This window comes from Amblyomma maculatum, chromosome 9 (genome assembly GCF_055883805.1).
Source record: "Amblyomma maculatum isolate TAMU_Amacu chromosome 9, ASM5588380v1, whole genome shotgun sequence".
NCBI classification, from domain to species: domain Eukaryota; kingdom Metazoa; phylum Arthropoda; class Arachnida; order Ixodida; family Ixodidae; genus Amblyomma; species Amblyomma maculatum.
Window position 1 is genome coordinate 65,737,945 of NC_139352.1, and position 21,653 is coordinate 65,759,597.

The 21,653-nt window shown below is 44.1% G+C and overlaps 1 protein-coding gene across 1 annotated transcript in view; it reads right to left on the bottom strand.

The window, feature by feature from the left end:
• LOC146179265 (calcium-activated chloride channel regulator 1-like) overlaps positions 1-21,653 on the bottom strand; it is a 35,586-nt gene that overhangs the window by 13,439 nt on the left and 494 nt on the right. The window contains exons 2-8 of the mRNA XM_084578936.1: positions 19,341-19,506; positions 14,388-14,685; positions 13,726-13,832; positions 9,501-9,674; positions 6,368-6,489; positions 4,905-5,019; positions 2,888-3,115 (exon numbers count right to left, since the gene is read on the bottom strand). Coding sequence (XP_084435062.1) covers positions 2,888-3,115; positions 4,905-5,019; positions 6,368-6,489; positions 9,501-9,674; positions 13,726-13,832; positions 14,388-14,685; positions 19,341-19,505 — 1,209 coding nt within the window. The 5' untranslated portion in view covers position 19,506. The remainder of the gene's footprint in view (positions 1-2,887; positions 3,116-4,904; positions 5,020-6,367; positions 6,490-9,500; positions 9,675-13,725; positions 13,833-14,387; positions 14,686-19,340; positions 19,507-21,653) is intronic.

Consider the following 21,653-nt stretch of genomic DNA (forward strand, 5'->3'; position numbering starts at 1 on the left):
GAAGTTTCTTAATTTTCCTGTATATCGTAAAATAGCACCGACTGCGCACCTGTTTCAACCGCGTAACCATGGTTGAAACAGGTGAGGCAGGAGGCAAGCGCTATACCTTCGGAGGTCCACCGTGGTGCTGGCATCACTAAAGCATCGCCGTCAAGTGCATAATCCAGATTAACAATGATGAGGTGCTCACGACCAGGGCTCAAAACGTAGTCAAGGGCAGCGAGCACACGTAGTGGGGAGGAGACAGATTCGCGTTCGAACTCAATGTCCGCATTGTGAATCAGGTGGTCGCGGCAGAAGATAAGGGCAGACGCCGACGATAAAAAGTTCCAGCCGAAAATTGGTTCATGAACGCAGGACGGAATCACCGCAAACTCAATATGATGCCTCTGGTCATCGATGAGAACGCGTGTTGTACATTGCCCTATGGGCGTGATGATAGTACCGTTGGCTCCACGGCGAGGAGGCCCCCTGTACTGAGTGATCGCTTTGCGGAGACGATAACACAAGTTGCGATCGATTAATGACGGAATAAGCAGCACCCGTATCGATGAGGGCTTGAACGTATACTCGTTCGATCGGTACTTTGAGCGTGTTAGACGGGTGTTCGGGAGGAATTCCAGAGTTTGATTGTGAAGCAGCTTTCCCTCTAAAAACTGCTTTTGTTAGGTTTCCGCGCTAGGAAGGAAGTATTGGGAGAGTGGTCGAAGGGGAGACGGGCGGCGTAAAGGCGATGGGGTGCGGCGTCGGATAGAACAAGGGGGTCGGAAAATATTCTGGAAATCCTGCGGTGAAGGAGAGCGACCGAAGGAAGTAGAGTATGACATCGTAGAAGCTTCAGGCTGGCCCAGGCATGCACTCTCAAATGGAGCATAACCACGCTGTTAGTCTTGCTGGCGCCGGCGACAGACACGGGAGATGTGACCGCGGATTCCACAGCAATAGCAGACTGCACGGAAAGGACGCCAGGATTGTCGATACCGGGGTGGTTGAGAGCATTGGGCTGCACTGCACTGCAGCCACATGAGCACACACAGGACCAGGACAAGGGAAATGGACTGGGGCAGGTGGCTTCGAAGCCATTTCAACGTACGTGGGGGAGCAGCAGGCGGTAGTCGACGTGGTTGGTGCCAGGAGCGGGCGGGTTTCGTTGCCCTCGTTCATACCGAAGGGGTGTGAGGGCAAGCGAAGGCCGGAACGGAGCTCCAAGGGGAGCAGTAGACAGCTATAGACCTTTGCAACGAGGGCCTCCTAGGCGTCGCCATATTGCTCGCTGGGCTTTTGTGTGCGCCTGACGTCAGTATGGTGGAAGCGGCAGCGGAACCGGTTTGCAACAGTCCAGAGAGGAGGCGTTTTGACATCCTCCTAACCCGATGCAAAGGTCCATAAAGCGAGAGGCTTGGGATACTAAGGGCACCTATGCCACTGGTGAGCCACCACTCTAACAAACGTCTTTATTCCAGCCAGAATCTTGAACTCTGCGCGTGAACTCCCAAACACCGTTGAATGATGACGATGCTGCGTATGCCCAGGTGAAAGAGGCGAGAGTTCTAGAACCATGCTCACAATATATATATATATATATATATATATATATATATATATATATATATATATATATATATATATATATATATATATATATATCATATTACTGTTACTATACAACATCACTCACACTACCTATATAATGAATCAGAGTTCATGAGAACACATTCCGCGAACACCACCGCTGAGCCTAGAAAGGCTTCCGTATTGAAAAATGTGGACGTCACATGGTCCCAGGGCGCGCTTATCAGGAAAGCGATCATTCACAATAAATGAGATCGATAAATAGAGAAGGGTTAAAATCGGCGGGTGTGGAAAGAACTATTGCTAAAGTCTTTGTATCTATTTGGTTATTTTTGGAAGATATGTTTTCAATATGCGCGCGAATTTTTTCCTCTGCAGTAGAATATGCTGAGTACCTGAAACGGTTAATGTCACTTTTTAGTCCCCTAAGCTTTCGAAAGCGGGTAGCTTTGGACAAAATTTCTTGAAACGTTCATTGTTCACGCGCTGATTGCCCTCAGAATCACCTTTCCCAGCAGTTTAGGAGAACAAGTGACATATTGCTCCGCACATTCCATGCTCGCGGTAGCATCAGTGCGGTTTCGAACGTACTCTAGCTGTAATCGAATAATTTGCATTGGCCAGTCTCGGCATCAGCGGTCAGTCTAGCGAAATACTAACGAGCTGGCCTAATGTCGAGCAAAAAAAAATATTTCTGTGGTTTGACCAATGGCCATCCCGAGTAGAACTGCAGAAGCAACATCTGCGACGAACTCGGCGGCGACGGCACCTCTGAGTCGCTGCGCCGCGGAGGAGTCGGTGGCGGCCCCGGCGCGCCAACTGTGCGCCGTGTGAAGTCACTCCCTTCTAGCGAATGCGTAGCTAGCGCGGTGACGACGTCAATAGAGAGATTTAGCTTACCGTGATCCGCGATCCGCTACTGTGACTCTCTACCGCACGTGGTCCCGATTGGTCCCGACGCGGCAGGTCTGTGTGCCAACATGCAGTATGTGGCGCCATCTATCGGCGTAGAGGGGGGTCTGGGCATGCGCAGTGGAACGCGCGGTGGCGGATCACGGTACCGGATCGCGGATCACGGGGAGCTAAAACTCTCTAATTGTGAGTCACCCGCGCAGCGGAGGATTCGGGGGCGGCTCCGACGTGGCTCTGCAGCTATGCTCGATGTGACGTCACTCGCTCCTCACGCATGAGCAGCTTGGCTCATCGGGGGCTCCGAGAAATCACTCAGTGACTACCTCAGTGTCTCCCGCAACAAAAATCTATATCTTGAAACTGAAGTGTATAGCAGAGCGCTCGTGAGGTAAACTGGACTTACCTCCAGAGCCTTTCGCAGCGCACATCCAATGCAGGTGTTTCCGAGAGTTCTTAGCTGCTTTACTTTGTCAACAAACTGTCTCCGCACTGTCGCGTCCATGGAGGTCAGGGCAGATATTGTGTAGGCGGAGCTGCTGAATGTGACAATTCCGACCTCTAACCCGTCTGGTATGAGAACATTGATGAACTGGCCAGCCGCTTCTCTTAGATGGTCTATACGGCTGTAATCCTAGAGAGAAAAAGATACGAGAGCCAGCAGATAAATGCGGGGATTGTAATAAGGATATCTCTTAATATTCTACGTTAGACGTGAGAAAACAACTTAACCAGCATAAAGGACCCTCAAAAGAAACGGCGGGTTAACAAACCAGACAAAAGTTAAGAGCCCAGAAGCTATCACATAGAAAAGCATTCACAGCATAAATAGCATACCACTGAGAAAAGTTAATCAACATAAGTACCGAATTTTAATCCTCTAACATGTCCCACGATGGGAAGCACATAATAACAGCATTATATCTTCCGCTTTAAAACGGTTGTTTTTGTTGAGAAGACGACTTCATTAAGCACCACCAGAAACTAAACTATTAGCATATAATACATTTCTACGACCAGTTATCGACTACAGTAACATAATTTGGTTCCCTTATACACAGCAGCTTATTAACAAAATCGAAGGAGTACAGCGAAAGGCAGTTAGATCTATATCTTACAAATATAGGATTGCTGATTCGCCATCTCAATTCCTTAAAAAGGCTTCTATCTTACTTTAGAAAACCGCGCCAAACTAGCACGACAACAATTACTCTACCAGTTCTTACACAATGCACTAAAAATAGATAGCTCATTGTATATATCATTAGATGCATGCACACTTTCCCGCCATAAGTAACCACAACTCTCAAAGAATATTTTTTCCGCAACGAGTGTTTTAGATATTCATGTTTGCCTCGTGCAACTACGAAATGGAACGGTTTGGATCCACGCATCGATAATAGCGCATCATTGCCGAAATTTGTAACCTTTCTAGAAGAACTGCTACACAACACGTAAACCATTTCGAACCAAATATAACAAGCTATTTACTTTACAAGAAAGCTATTGTATTACTACGTTATTTATCGTGTATAACTGCATCATTACCTAGCAGATATGCTGTGTATGAGACTGTTTTTACCTGTTAACTGCTTTTCGTCTTAATTTATGCATATTTGTAACCTTTGTACCGCCATTATTATAGCCTGAATTCAATTATATGCCCATCTTGTAAAAATCCCAATGAGAATTGACAGTATCTGAAATAAAATAAAATAAACAAATTCTTAGCGGTTGGTTCCGCGATGCCCGGCTTTGCTATAACAAATGCAGCTTAGCTTCAGGTTATGAAGCTGTGGAATTCATCTAAAAAGCTCTGTCTCACACGTACATCGTTTCGCACCATGCCAAAACATAATGCTTTATGATGTAATGTATAGGATACTCGATTCAAATGCTTAAACACTTTCACAATCAGGGTCGCAGTTTAAAAACTCAGTTTCTGCCCCTATTTACGAGTCCTTTCCACTCTATAGAGATTCCCTTTTACCCTGTTCGCATGTTGCTGCTTGGTCGCCTTTATTTGTTTGTCGACGAATGATCAGCGCATCATAAATACCAGGCGGGGAAAAAATTTTTTTGACATGTCTTGAAATTTTCCATACACGGACACGGTACTCTGAAACAACCCAAGATGCGTTCCTTATAACAAATTCTTTAATGCGGACGTATTTGTCACAGCAGCTGGTACGTCGCGCTAGCATACAGTTTGAACCCCACTTATTGCTAGTTCAGTAAACGCAATTTAGGTAAATGGATAACACACCTTAGTCAATCCACGCATAGTCCGCGCCTTGCTAAGTTTTGTTCATTCTGCTCTGCTCCACCGCTATTTGCGCAGCCTCTAGGAGCTCTACCAGGAATAAGGAGCAATGGCCCCACTGCTTCATAATCACATTGTGTTGTCAGTGCGTGACACTTACGTTCATACTAGTCGATACGTCCAGAGCGAAAATCACACGACCCAGGGCGCCTTTTCTTTTCTGGACTTCAGTGAATTTCACCGAGACAGATCTTTGGAGGTCAGCATCGGGTAGCCTGCAACAAAAACAAGGGCAAAAAGTTTCAATAAACACGCGTGCTCGCGCGCGCGCGCATGCGTGTGTGCGTGTGCGTGTGCGTGTGCGTGTGCGTGTGCGTGCGTGTGTGTGTGTGTGTGTGTGTGTGTGTGTGTGTGTGTGTGTGTGTGTGTGTGTGTGTGTGTGTGTGTGTGTGTGTGTGTGTGTGTGTGTGTGTGTGTGTGTGTGTGTGTGTGTGTGTGCGCGTGTGTGTGTGTGTGTGTCCATCCAAAGGCTAGGCGAATGGAGCTCATGAAAGCGAAATAAAGGTAAGCGAACGAACCCATCGATATTTTCTGGCTGCTCATATTTTTACAGGATGCATGTTTCTGGCATGAGATAGCGCAAGAGCGATTTCGCATCATGGCTTTTCGTCTTTTTGCGCGAATTCCAAATCGCGCAACCTTTTTGCATGCCAGCTTTTGGCACGTACATGTGTACGCCATGCATAATACGTGCGATTGGTGTTGGTTAGCCGCATTATTTTTCATCTCATGTAATATCAGTGTCCATAATGGAGTTTTTGGCATCCTTGTATTCAGAAGGAAAATACTAATTTCATTTTTGCTTAAAATGTTTTATGCGGTCAAATGACCTCTTAAGCATAGGACAGCATTTTTGTCTTCTGGGGGTCTTTTGAGAGGTTCTTAAATACGTCAGTATCAAATTTCATGATTACGAAAGGGCAAGTCATGCAAGATACAGTGAGGTTATATACATACATGCTTTATATTGTGTGTGTGTCTGACTTTTCTATGTTGCATATTGCAGAAACCGGAGCAGCAACGTGAAAACAATTTTTTTTTCCAAATCAGCATCCTTGTTATAGGCGTTTTCACTACTGCCTCTTGACGGACCGCTAATAATAAGCGTATATCATTTAGTTCGCCAACAGATAATATAAAACCATGGATCATAGGAGCAGTATTTTGCCTGAAATAAAGGAATATATTGTAAAAAGCAACGCCACCGGCACTTTAGCAGATACCCTCCTCTAGTGTATTGATCACGAATAATTTAATGAGCACAGATGAGAAATTACGAAATATTACCTGACTTCCACAGTTTACTAAAAGTTTCATAGCCTTTTCGAAAACCTCCTTGAGAGCCTTGCAAATGGTTTACGTTATTTTGTAGTAGTGCAGAGCATTTGTGAGTACCAAAGGTAGTACGCGTATCTGCCATTATATACCTTCAAAAACAAAAAAAGAACATCCATCCAAAGCGGCGTTAATTGTGTGAAGGTTAACTTTGCCTCCTTGATTCCAAATAAAGCGAGATACTAGCATTAAGGTGGACAGAAGCTCAAATAGACGGACGGTACAAACCCTTTGAAGTCCTGGTTGGCGCTGATCACTTCCCATGTGGACTTGCGATCGCACAGGTGGTTGTGCTTGTTGGGAGCGTAGACATTGTGCTTCTTATCTCCGCTGTCACAAAATTCAGCCACCTACCAAGAGAAATTCACAGCTAGTCACTTGTTGAACACATTAACTGCCTTAGTAATTAGTTTAAGTGTGCGCGATGCTAATGCTCTTAATTGGCATAGCGGAATCCGCGTTTATGGTAGCTTGGCATGCCTCCTCGTGGAGATATTTTGAAATGCACAGCCGCTCATTACAGATGCTCCCTTTTATTGCGTACATGGAGCGTGGTCCCTACTTCAGCGGATCAAAGTATCGCAGTGTGGATTGCTTAAAAGTTAAAACACTCTAAATGAGAACAAAACCCTCCCCTTCCCATAAAGTTTGTATCAATCTCCTGCATAGAATCTGGTTTCTATTCGTTTTTACCACTTCTATTCAGCGTCAATATTTTCGCAGTATCTTCCTTCGCTGTGGTCTAATGGGTGCAGCTACCACAGGACTGGGGTAATTGAAGGAATATGGGAGAGGCGTTCGCCCTGCAGTGGGTATACAGTCCGGCGGGTGATAATGTTGGCAGGCTGTCGAGGAATACATGAAGCGAGTGCATCCGGTTTAGTATAAATGGCCCACGAAATAACATTTGCTCAAATTAGAGAACGCATACGAGCCATAGGTATCCCATCAGTCCTCTCATAAAGCTAAACATTTAAGCTAGCTTCATTAACGCTGACCCTATTGGTGATCGAAAATGAGGCTCCTCTTCTCCCCTCTGAACTACGAGCACATCGGTACGCGAGAAAAAGGAAAGTGAAGAGAACAATTAACTTGCAGTGCTTCACCACCATGCCCCTTCCCGCTCGCATCACAGTGGAACCTACAATGAGTGGGCGTACGCAGCAAGTCGCGATGAAGTGCGCACTGGGTTGTGTCGCCCTAATCGGTTGCTAGGGATTAAGCTGACATAGCTGGTGTTTGAATTCTGTCATCGAATATTGAAGAGCACTTAGGTAGTGGCCGATCAAGAAGCTCCACTTTATTGCTAGATAACTTTGCCGGAGGTTAAACAGCAAGAAGGCAGCTTAAGGTTTTTAAAGGGAACGGCTCACGCTCTCTAAATAACTGTACTCGGCGGCAGCGTAGCAGCAAATGCGCTATGCTTTCCTTGGGATCAAGATGTCAACCGCTCTTGGTCTCGCCATATTCAAAACTAAAGCAGTACTTGCGAGATAACGTGAGCGAAGAATAAACTGCAATCTCAAATAAATTACAATCACCGCTCTTGGTCTCGCCATATTCAAAACTAAAGCAGTACTTGCAAGATAACGTGAGCGAAGAATAAACTGCAATCTCAAATAAATTACAATCACCGTTCTTGGTCTCGCCATATTCAAAACTAAAGCAATACTTGCGAGATAACGTGAGCGAAGAATGAACTGCAATCTCAAATAAATTACAATCACTGCTCTTGGTCTCGCCATATTCAAAACTAAAGCAGTACTTGCGAGATAACGTGAGCGAAGAATAAACTGCAATCTCAAATAAATTACAATCACCGCTCTTGGTCTCGCCGTATTCAAAACTAAAGCAATACTTGCGAGATAACGTGAGCGAAGAATAAACTGCAATCTCAAATAAATTACAATCACCGCTCTTGGTCTCGCCATATTCAAAACTAAAGCAGTACTTGCGAGATAACGTGAGCGAAGAATAAACTGCAATCTCAAATAAATTACAATCACCGCTCTTGGCCTCGCCATATTCAAAACTAAAGCAGTACTTGCGAGATAACGTGAGCGAAGAATAAACTGCAATCTCAAATAAATTACAATCACCACTCTTGGTCTCGCCATATTCAAAACTAAAGCAATACTTGCGAAATAACGTGAGCGAAGAATAAACTGCAATCTCAAATAAATTACAATCACCGCTCTTGGTCTCGCCATATTCAAAACTAAAGCAATACTTGCGAGATAACGTGAGCGAAGAATAAACTGCAATCTCAAATAAATTACAATCACCGCTCTTGGTCTCGCCATATTCAAAACTAAAGCAATACTTGCGAGATAACGTGAGCGAAGAATAAACTGCAATCTCAAATAAATTACAATCACTGCTCTTGGTCTCGCCATATTCAAAACTAAAGCAATACTTGCGAGATAACGTGAGCGAAGAATAAACTGCAATCTCAAATAAATTACAATCACTGCTCTTGGTCTCGCCATATTCAAAACTAAAGCAATACTTGCGAGATAACGTGAGCGAAGAATAAACTGCAATCTCAAATAAATTACAATCACCGCTCTTGGTCTCGCCACATTCAAAACTAAAGCAATACTTGCGAGATAACGTGAGCGAAGAATAAACTGCAATCTCAAATAAATTACAATCACCGCTCTTGGTCTCGCCATATTCAAAACTAAAGCAATACTTGCGAGATAACGTGAGCGAAGAATAAACTGCAATCTCAAATAAATTACAATCACTGCTCTTGGTCTCGTCATATTCAAAACTAAAGCAGTACTTGCGAGATAACGTGAGCGAAGAATAAACTGCAATCTCAAATAAATTACAATTACCGCTCTTGGTCTCGCCATATTCAAAACTAAAGCAATACTTGCGAGATAACGTGAGCGTAGAATAAACTGCAATCTCAAATAAATTACAATCACTGCTCTTGGTCTCTCCATATTCAAAACTAAAGCAGTACTTGCGAGATAACGTGAGCGAAGAATAAACTGCAATCTCAAATAAATTACAATCACCGCTCTTGGTCTCGCCATATTCAAAACTAAAGCACTACTTGCGAGATAACGTGAGCGAAGAATGAACTGCAATATCAAATAAATTGCAATCACCGCTCTTGGTCTCGCCATATTCAAAACTAAAGCAGTACTTGCGAGATAACGTGAGCGAAGAATAAATTGCAATCTCAAATAAATTACACTCAGTGACGAGCAACTGCAATCAATGAAGGTTTGGCAAATATAGTCCAAACTGACTAAGCCCTGAAGGATGGGCGTTAATCACGAACAAAAACAAAGCATGAGCAGCAATGTCTGCGATCTGGAAGCAAGGTGTTGCTCAACACACTTACACCCTTCAGGTATGGCATAAACATGATGGATGACGTCACTGGGTCCTTGTCCCACTGGGAGAAGTGCGGTTTGCATTTGGACGACACGCGACAGCCCTTGTAGACGCGACAAGGTTCGCCCGAGTCCGTGGAGGCCGTGAACCGGACATTCTGAGAACACGTACTGGCACGGACCTGTTCAAGAAAACAAGTGATACGGTTTTGATTTATGCTGTTTGGGAACCTCAGGAAGTCATATAGAAAGCAACTCTCAAGGCTTCACGGGGAGTTGGTCCCCAATAGCAAGCACTGAATGTTTTCTTATGCCCGCATTCAAGTGCTAAGCAAACACAAGAATTTAGCTCGATTCCCTTGCCGTCATTTTACTTTACGCAGTTTAAAGATCAGTAGTTTATTAAAGAGAAAACATATAGGGAAGCGGGAACACTGAAAGGTGCAGAACAATGACTGAAATGTGTACCGAAATCAAGGTGAAAATGAATAGCCTTCCTATTATAATAAAAACTGACCTTACAATATTTGAGAGACGGGGATTTCATAATCTTAATTCGCCACTGAAAATTGAACAAACACGAGTAAAGTGTCCTCTTGTGGCGAAGCGCTCTAATTATCACTGTAGTAACCCACGTGACCACATCTAGAGAAAATGCCAGTGGTTTTCGTAATTGCGCAATGTCCTCTATTGCTTTGAAGAGTGCTCACTTTTATTTATTATATTTTCCGCTCTCTCCGGCGAGCTCGTCAACAAAAACCACCCTACGTTCGCATTGTCTATGATATTATTTTATGCTTGTCAATATATGACGTCACGGTGTTTTGAATTCCCTGGATGAAGCAGTGAACATTGCTCACAGAAACTTCGTCGATGAGGCGTACGTTCCTGACCGCAGCTGCCTTGGATATACAAATTAAAATATAAGCTGCTCTGAGCTAAAAAATGTCCAATTACTTCCTAGCAGGTGTGATTTATATTAATTTTTGATATATCACTTTTTCCACGCACAATCGTCATCTACGTTGTTACTGATCGTTTCCAGCGTCGGAAGACATACAAACGGCAGCATGCACTGATTGAACAATTTTCAGGAAAATATTTCTACATCATTTTCAACCAAACCGCTACGAAATGGTCAAGTCGAGGCAGGAAGCATTCCATTGAGTGAAAACAATTGGACGTATAAAGTGCAGTGTTGTGTCCCTTCAAGATCCGCCTTTGATGGTATGACGCGGCGGATTTAACGGCTTCCATCTGCGGCCCCTCTTGATGACCCTCGCTCGCACACACGCAAATCGCCTCTCGCTTAATGACTGACCCCTTAATGTATGCATCTAGTAAGGTACCATTTTATTGACTGACCACACAGCATAGATACAAAGCTTCTCTTTACCCAAGCAATATACGAACATCCCTGCGTTGCCTATAGGTAACGTGCCTGGCCCGGAACGCTCGGGTCCTGTAGGGTTCGAATCCCCTGGCCAACCAATTCGAAATGAGAAGCCTCCTGCCAAATTAGCAATGTCGTGTTGCCGCGTGACGTCAGAAAATTCCGCGACCAATCAGTGCTTGGGCGAGCAAGCTGTCAGCTGCCAGAGCAATACCCACTATTTTTTTCCATCACAGTGGCGTCACCAACTCCGAAAACGGACTTTTCGATGAACGGGGCAATTAACTTTGTGGCGTTACATTATGCGCAGTGCCAAATTTATGACCGGCGTCATGTTATTTCGCGTCGTGGCAGCGTTCCCAGAGAGACAGCAGTCAGCAAAACACTTCTTGGTAAGAAATGTTTCTGTTGAACATTATGTCTATGACCGTTTGGAATCTTTACAAGCGCATCCAAAAGAAGGGTAAGGTAGCCCCACTACTAATGACGATATAATTGCAACTGGCCGTAAACGCACCAGATGAAAGTATTAACTCGAGAACGCGAAGCTCGCCGCACTCAAAAAAAAAAAAAAAAAAAACACCTTTGACGGCGTTTGGAACCAACAGTCCCAGGCATGCATCTGTAACGTATACTATTAGTTGGCAGATGACGCGGCAGAATACTGATTGCTCGGGAGGTTGCGCAGTGACGATATACCACAAAGTACTGCCGAGTTGGCAACTAGGGCAGCTTTTATGAGACTGAGGGAAGAGGTAGGGTTAGTGACAGATACGAGAACGTACCCTCCCGGATCATTGGATTTCGAGTTGTACACGCTGCTCGTAGGGCACGGAGACACGTTTTAATGACTGTTAAAGCGGGGCTTTATGTCTCTGTCACGTGGCCTTTCGCATAATGGAGTAGCATACGAATGCATGCTAACGAATACCTTTGAGACAACAAAGGTTCAAATATGATATAGATGATTTGTCAAAATGCACTTTGCTATCTACATAAAGAGGAGCCGCAAGTGAAGCCACTGACGACAGCTGTTAAAACTTCCGCGTCATACACTAAAAGGCGGTCCACAAATGTTTCAGTAATTTTCGTTTCCCACTGTTTTAATGTGACTTATTATCTGAAGGCGCGTCACGTAGTGATCATGGAACACAATAAGAAAAAAAATTGGCATCGTAGTAAGAGGTCTGTCTCTCTCAGCAGGTTCTTTTGTTTTAATCTGAGTAAGCTAGTCAATACGCTTCAAATAATCAATAACGTATTCCAGTTCCCCATGAAATGTAATTGGTGGCAAAGCGGAATACACAGACACCTTGCGACATCGATTATGTTGCACTTTTTTAAGTATTGATAATGAAGAAAGCTTCTGTCATGATTTCTTTGTCTTCTGCCTTTCGGATTTACGAAAACGTGAGACAGATATCAACGGAAAACCTTTTATAATCAGGAAGCATGTATGTACAAAACATTTGCAGCACCTTCCAATGCACAAATTTTCCAGTGGCACCGCGGACCCTCTTCGTGGCTACTCGAGCATAGGGTCAGCCCACTTGCTCAACACTAGCAAAAGACGAGTTGCAATGGACAAACTTTCGATCTGGCTTCCTCGCTGACTGTCCGCGGTTGCTTGTGCGGCAGTCTTCCAACTAGTTTCACACCAGTCGAACCTTGAAAGTTAGTGCAGTACTTGTTAAATAGTAAAATATCTTCCACCCTCACTGCACTTCAAAGTAAATGAAAAAAAAAAACAAGAGCTCTTCGTGACATCAGTTTGAAGCTTTCGAATTCGTCAAAACGGATACCAGGGTTTCTCAATCTCTTTTCTAAGTTACCTTTCCATTGTCTATCATAACTTCTCACACGCGAAATCATGCGCAATGCTGGTGGTGTAAACGTGAAAGACCAAAAAGTAGACCGGATACGTAAACGCGAGAGTTTTTGACACCTTCGACACGCTACCGCAAACCATTCCCTCCCCAGCGGTGCGTATGGCTAGCCTCACAGGCTAACGCCGGCCAGGTTCAGCTGGTGCTGGTCCACTTAACAATAGTACCTTCAGAAGGCATTGATTAATTCTTGGATAAGTTATTTTTTCTCTCCACCGCGCTCGATGGTCGATAACATTGTCGTGTTGATATATAGGCGTAATTCACTAAAGATGCTAGAAGCGACTAGAAGAATGATGTATATGTCCGTATAGCCCAATATGAGCCCTGGGGTTCTGCTCAACATATGGACAAATCCACACTAAATAGTAACAGATAATAAATAATAATACTACAAGCCAAAAGGCAGCCTTATAGAAACATATACCTTGGTTAATAGGAAGGCTCACTTCCGATCTTCAAATTGGGCTCTTCTTGCCCCTTCCCTCTCCCGCTAAAAATTATCTTGAGCGCAGCAAACACTGTAACTCTTCTCGGCTATGTTCCTGATAAGACTCCTACATCATTTCTTAATGCCTTCAGCAGGCCACTATAATCTCGATAGAGATCTCAGTTAATTTCATGTAACATTCCGCGTGTTTAATAGTACAGGGCAGTGAGCTTTTCACTTGTATCTATGACACAGCATTACAGCAAGAACCACCAACCTGACGTTCTACCTAGAACGTCAGCAGTCTTTAGTGATCGGAGATTTACAGCACATCATAAAACTGCCGTCTATGGTGTGCCGCTCGATCAGCACATTTGTAAACTTTCGGTACTCTGTTAGCCGGAAACACGAGCTGACACAAATACAGAGCGGCAAATTCATTATAACAAGCGCGATACAATATTTTTGCACTCTTCAGTGGCCCACATTTAATCCACTCGTCGCAATGCGGCTCTGTTTCTCACCATGCCGAATTCGCAGTAGAGGCTTGGGTACCGGAAGCTCTCGGGGTCACCGTATTCATCGAAGACGCCGTACCGGAAGTGAGCCCACTCATGAACCAGGTGGTACTCTGTAAAATCCGGCTCATGCGAAGACTATTCATTTTAGCGCCTCCCCAAACAACAATGTACTCTGAGTGAGAATATTAATACCACTCAAATAATTATGAAATAAGTACAAATGGCATTGAGCGTAACAAAGCTATATGACTGCACGTCTCCACTAAATGTCTATACATATTCCGCATTCCGTTTAAATATTCGTAATTGAAAGCAGTTCACCCCTTATTAGAGGAATGAGGTGAGTGAATAGTGCTTTTGATTCTACCAGTTTAAAACCTTGAACTATTACAATTCTAAGCTATTTCGACATATCCGTCTTATAGTGCCGTGGAAATAGTGTCACATTCGAGCCCTGCTCGGTGGACAAATATTTACCTGCAATGAAGGCTTGAGAAGGCAGCACAGCTTCGTATTTAAAGGCACTTAGCAGGTTGCTAAAACAAATGTTATTTTTATGTTTCTAGGACATAAAAATCCATTCATTTCGTACGTTACTATGCAAAAAATTTTATCGACACTGGTGTCACTCATTGCTCAAGCTTTTTTCCACCTGAGACCCTCACCTGGACTCCCGTAGATCTCAGCTATGGATCCGTTCATGTGCGACAAGAAGTGGGGCGTCAAATGAATGTACTCTCCGCGTTCGCCGCACCCTCTAGGTTGAAGCGTGTATGGCGTGTCACCATACTGTGGGTTCGCGGCCGCCACTCGGACATCGGCCGTGGGAAAGAGGCTTGCCGCTGTGGTGACTGCGCCGTCCCTCCGGGGCCACGTCTCAGGCACGGCGATGGTCACGCTGCCGAAGTGGACCAGTCCGCGTGTAGCCCGATGCAGGAATGTTGATGCCGATCGGAACAAAGCCTTAGAGAGACAGACAGACCAGGACTTAATTTACACGCCTGCCATGGCCAGGCGGCGGGACTGCCTGACAAGACATATCGTCCGAACACTGAAATGACCATGGCAGTGCATATTTAGATCGAATGCTATACATATGAGACTGCATCAACATAGGTTATAGCAAGGACAGCATATAGTCTAAGTGAATGAAACCCTTCGTAGCTTTTCTTGGATGTTCATTGACCCTCACTTCGCATCTACCTCGCATGCTGAGCGAGCAAAGAAATAATAGTATTGCAAAGTTTCTAACTTTGCCAAAATGAAGATTGATCTATATTCCAGGTGTTTCACTTTTGAAATTGGAAAGATAGTCTCTATAAAAGGATATCGAAAACACCTGCACGCCCTCTCGGGTGCGATTGACACAATTTGATGCAAACCGCTTCTCAGTTTACATTTAATTACCTAAAACCTACTAATAACTTTTTAAATTATCGCAGTTGTGTGGTTACAACAAAAGAAGTTCAAAGGCGTGAGCAAGAAGATAGCATATCAGTTTTCACTATAAAAAGAAACTCTTTTTATAAATACTAGCAGCGCTAAGACATCCGACGCATTTTTCTGTTCGAAACTCCTGCGCGCAAGTGACGCGCAGGAACCTCAGTATAAATGTAAAGTTCGGCGACGACGTTTTACAATGGCTTTGGCGCTAAATTCGAACTGCCTTGTGTATTATGACGCGTTATGATCTTTATTTAACCCCAGTACTCCAAAAGAAGCATACAGATCTCTGTAGAAAGTGTATTACGAGAATTCGATAACATTAGCTTTGGCGCGACGTCAATGGCTCCTGGTCGACGCCTCAAATCTCCTTACCCACTCCGTTAAGACCCGGCCGCCACCATTCGACCTCCGATGCTACTATTCGGAGGCTGACACATTTTTGTTTCATGACCTATCAGTCCTATGACTCGTGACTCATATGGCTTATGAATTACATGATTCGCCATTCCCATGTCACGTGACTAATGACTGACGACTATAGTTGATGATACAGCACTTATTTATACCACGACTCGCAACCCTCACCCTGTCGTCGACAGACGACGCCACTTGGTTATGACGTCACAAGGGAACTAACTTCCGGTGACGCATTTTGCAAGCACTTCCGGCGACAACATAGCCTACTAATTCTTTCGCATTAATAACGACCACACAGTTGGCAATGACCAAGCTTTGAGGTGAAAGAATCTACGTTACTTAATCATCCCTGTTGAGTTCAGAGAACGCAATACTTACTGATTATGAATAGTTTCTACACCGAACGGCGATATCGGATGTATATACACTCGAAAGCTAATGTGGAGATTAAAAATGAAATTGACTTCATACTGTGTTCTAACCCTGGCATTGTGCAGGATGTGGAGGAAATCGAAAAGGTGAGAAGCAGTGACGACATGATAGTTAGGTCTCGAGTTAATAGAGATTTGAAGAGGGGAAGGAAGAGACTAATAAGGTAGAAGTTCATCAAAGAATTAGCAGTGAGAGAAAGCAAGAAGAATTCAGGATCTCGCTATAAAACAAATATTCAACTTTAGTCCATGAAGACGACGTTAATGTAGAAGCAATGAGCAATAATTTCGGAGATATCATTACTCAGTGTGCGGAACAAGTAGGAGGTGAGATAGTTAGAGAGAATAAAGGTAAGCTAAATAAGGTGAAAAGGCTTTCATTAAGAAACAACCAAGTATGAAAGCCTCCAAGCCAATAGACATGATAGAACTGGCTGACGCCAGATATCAAAGCTAATCAACAGGCGTAAATTGTGAAACATAAGGATGTATAATACGGGGAAAATCGAGCATGCTCTAAATAACGGTGATAATCTGAAAGCCGTGAAGAAAAAGCTAGGTACAAGCAAAAATCATATGTTTGCCATAAAAAATAGCAGTGTCATAACAAATAAGGACGATATAGTCAAAGTAACTGAGGCGTTCTATACGACCTATACAGTAGCCAAAGTAGTCAGTAAAATAACGAGATTCTCTGTAGTGAAGAGCAGCGAGACATTCAGCCAGTAATGAAGACGGTTAAAAAAGGCTTTAGAAACTATGAAGAAGAGGAAAGCAGCTGCGGAGGATCAGGAACAGCCATCAAGAAGAGTTCCGCAATACACCTAAATGCTCTTGAGAGAAACAGTGCACAGACATTTCAGTTCCTTTTGAAGTTCACCCTACAAGCCATGCGTGACTAAAGGACGAAAACGAACACACGCCACTTTGATATACTGTATTTGCACGGGTACTGCTCTTAACCCTACGTGTATGTATAAGACGAATCCGGCAACGTCTCCGCTGTGTTCCGTATGTGCTGTGTGTGGATATAGAGCACTGCATTATGTGCTGTCCAGGGCACAGTGCGGAAAGGAGTGTGTTGCTTGCATTCCCTCAAGAGAATAGAAGTCCCCCACTGTTAATCTCAGGGCATTGTCTACCCGGGAGAAGCCGATACTGTGAAAAGAAGGTTTCACGGCTTCATTTAACTTTACTGCAGGACTCGGATCTGGAATTCAGATGGTGACAGAAGAGCGGCTATTATCTCTTATGTGTTACTATGTGTGACTGACTTGTGAACGCCAATTAATATTTAGGTTGCACCACGGTATTAGCAGCCGAACCGGCAATGCTAATCCCCCCTGTAGTCATCAAAAACTTCAACCTCTGAATTACAGAACTACTGATGTTTTGAATAACGGTAGAAATCTCGTTCTAGAAAAACTGGTCACCCTACAGTCGCAATGCCTGATGACATCCAGGGCTTCAGAATATTGAAAGATTGCTACCATGATCTTAGGTATAAGAAAGGGGACGCTAAGAAATTGAAGAATTACAAACCAATCAGCTTGCGATCCTCAGCTGGTCATTAAAGCATTCCACAATCAGGACGTTGGTGAAGAGTACGTGCAGCTATGGGGTGATATCTATAGTGGGTTGTAGTTCTCTATAAAGAAAGTAATTCATTTCCCTTGAAGAAATATGTTGGTCAAGAAGACACGACCGCCCCAGTATCATTCACTGCTTGTGTAAAGGAAGTACTCACAGACTTGGAATGGGAGTAGTTCGGAGTAAGGAGCCTTGCAGAAATATCTCAGCCACCTGCAATTCACTGACTACATTTCGTTGCTAACTAACTGAGGGGACGAATTAAAAAGAATGAATAATAGTTTGGGCAGTAAACGCAGAATGGTATACCTAAATATTTGTATCCAGAAGACTAAGGTGACGTTGAACAGCCTCAAGAAACAAAATGGGTTAACAACAGGTTGCAACAACTGAAACATTGGAAGTTCGATGCGAAGACCCAGACTACGAAAGAGACATAACTATACGAGAATAAGATTGGAATAGAGCGCATTTAGAAAGTACTGGCAGATCATGAATAGCAGCTAACCGGTATCGCTCAAAAGAAAAGTATGTAACAGTTGCAGTTTACCGGTGCTCACTGATGGGGCTGAAACGTCGAGGCTAACGAAAAGGGTTCTACTTGAATGGAGGTTAAAGCGGAGATAGGACGCGTGTAGAGGGGGTCAGAGATATAACTAGGGTAAGGGACCATTCTAGTGAAAACCAAGAAGAAATGACCATGGGCAGGACATGTAGTGCGAAGACAGGGTAACCAATGGTCGCTAAGGATATTGGATTCCAATCAGGAGATCAGGCGTGCGAATGAGGTTAACAAGTTCGCAGGCGTCAAGTGGATGCAGCTAGCACAGGACAGGGTTAATTTGAGGAAAATGAGAAAGACCTTCGCCATGCATTTGGTATGGTCCGGCTGATGATGATATGTGACATGGTCCCGTGACGTTGCACAAACCGCCAACTTAACAGTAGCCGGCCATGTCACCTGTCACCTAAGGTATGTCAGTGCAACACCCGCGATTTCTATCTCACAGCGCCAACGACGACGAATTTCGTTCAGGAGAGGGCGTTTGATGCTGTTCCGTTTAAAAGAAAATAAGCAGCGCGCAGGAAAGGGCGGACTTAAGCCTTAATTTAAATGCCTGCATACAGTGCCTGGTTTCAGAGTAACAGCGCGAGGGGCGAGTTGATGTTGCATAGTACCCAGAAATGCGGCGCCTGGTACCCTGTATTGCTGGCAAAAGGCACGCCTTTATTAGTGCGCTGTCAAAATATTTACCATCATACCACGGTCAGAGAGGAAACAGGGCGTGCTTTCGAGCGTTTAGCACGTTAGCCGTTTTTTTTTTTTTTTTAATATCAATTCGGTATTGAATCAAACATCTTGCTATAGGAAGCAAGATATTTATGAGTGATTGTATTATTATGCAACCTCGATGATAACCTTGATTTTTGGTATTCTTCTCTTGAAGACATTTGAGACTGAGGCATAGCATCCAACCGCTTAACAAGTCTTGTTCCTGAATGCTTCACTAATTTTATGGTACCTAAACTGCTTGCGGCCAACAGGCCTGCCGTAGCATACATGTATAATTCGGCACCCTAAATTAACATTTTGCTTATGGCCGATCTAAAAGAGACTTCTTAGTGTTTCCATTATGAAAGAAAACAGAACGAACGGATAGACTATTTGTAGGAGGATAGAAATGTCGGAACACAATTTGTGCCGCTTTAGAGGAGGTGAAGACAAGTAAGCACCTTGATGTTATCAATGATTCTTTCGTCGGGTTCCACGGATGGATGAATGGCGACCACTATATCTTCGTACGCTCCATTCTCCTGGTTGATGCGGATGCTGTGGACGGCATACCCCCGCAGATGCGACACGAACACGACGAAAAGCAGCAGAGCAGCACACCCCATCCTGGAAGAGAGCGAGATACAAAACATTTAACGGCGCTTACGAGTAAGTGTTACGTGCATGCCCAGCCAAGAGTGTGCTTTGTCTCATCAACCAGCAAGCGGCTCCTTCTATTCATATGTTTGCTTTTTATTTCGAGGCTTTTCTTTCCTCTTGCAACACGACCAATATACACAGAAGATGTAGCGCTCAGCCATTCGTAGACGAGTCGCTGCCGGTAAGCCGTGAATCAGAGATGCGCTCTGGCAGGAACGGACCGTGAGAACGAGAAAAGTCAACATGGCCCAAAGTTCCCGGACTGACGGCCGCGTTGGTCGCATGTTTACGCAAACACTATTCGCAGAGCATTTGATTACAGACGCTAGAGCGCTCGAAGGCCGTTAAACCTATGTATCGGACATCCATTTGTACTCAATTAAACGGGGATTCTTCCAACTAGGTTTTTCACCTGGGGGCTTCTAGTTTTCTATCTCACTCCGGGATACTAGTATTGCGTCAACTCGGCTATTTGCACTGTTTCATGTTAGCTTCTCGCTTTTATGTTTGAAAACAGGCTCAATTTTCTTCACGTCCTTTCGCTTTCTCTCACATCTCTAATATTCACACAAATATAAGCAGGCTTTCCATTTTGTAGTTACCAGCATTTCAAACATTGCATTCCTTTCAGTGATTTCGTATTCATTCTCAGCACATTTATACTTAGTTACATTTAAATCATCCTCTTTTTCTATATCCATCCGCATTGTTTAGCCCCAAATTACGGATGGACGTCACTTCTATTTGTTCATGTTTACATCTTTTTAGTAGCAGCTCACACACGCGCGCGCACGCACGCACGCACAAACACACACATACACGCACGCACGCACACACGCAAGCACAAATACACACAGTAGAGTAGTTTCTGTTGGCTTCTGTATTAAAAAGGAAATAAAGTACACATTTCTTAGAGGCACAATTACTGACCACGTTTCGGTCCGAGACTAACGCTTATCCAGATTGGGTTACTTCACTTGGGATTTTCTATTTAGCTAGTTATAACTACAATACAAACAAAGCAACATACTTGGCAAGAAAAATTACGTTGCTAAAACATAGTAGCTTCCCTGGTCAGAGGGAGGTTGTTGGGTATTGTGGCGTATTGTGGCGTATACGGATTGTGGCGCATACGGCCGCAGATATACAAAAGAAAAAGATTTTGAATGTAAGACTACTTCGCGGTAAAACTAAACATTAAAGAGGTAAGACGGCGTCATCTATTCATATATTTGTTATCCTTTGGTATCGCTGCTTTTCAGCCTTACTGCGGTGGATGCGAAGCTGGAAACGAGGTATTTAGTTACCGCCTCCCTCTCGTTGTCTTCACTGGTGCTGTCTGGAATGACACAAATTTAACGTGTTTGCCTCAAAACATGGGTGTTGCGAACTTTTCCTCTTGCCAGCCAGTCATTGCTATTGGGTGGGATGCTTCCCAATTAAGTTAGTTCGCTATCTTCTCTCTGTACGTGCCGGCAGCGTGCCGTATGGGACTCATTTCTTTCTACGCGCTTGGCGCTTATGAAGCTGAGCTCGCGGAATACAGAGAACCGATGCACGGGGGAAATAGTGACAGCAAAGACTCTACCGCTGATGTCAGACTGCCCCGGTTCCCTCTGGACCTTCGCACGTGCGTTCGTGTCAACATGTGTCGTCTACTTCACGTAGCGTGCACTTGTTGCTGATGTATATTGGTCGGTGCTGGCTACGCCGTGCACTTTATTCGCACGCTTTATTGCTGTATCTGTTTAGTTGATATATAAAGCAAAAACAGGAACCAGACATGCTTGTCGGACACTATTGCAAATTGTGCGGTCACGCCAACTCTTTACATGGCATAGATTGCTGTATCCGGCGGCAAATTATGTCTGCAAAAGTTTACAATGTCCCTTCGAAAGAGTTGGTGGTTTTCTCCTCTCCTCAGCCGTCGTCTTTGGCACATTTGTAGGACTGGAAACAGCACGCAAACAGCATGACTCGAGTGCTTTCGAATGGCAAACGCTGGCGAGCACTGCAAATGTACATTCGCGTAGCGTACTAAACTATCGCAATATGTGAAATGTAACCCGACACAAATATGAAGCAGTTATTTAACCCCGCCCAATGAACCTATC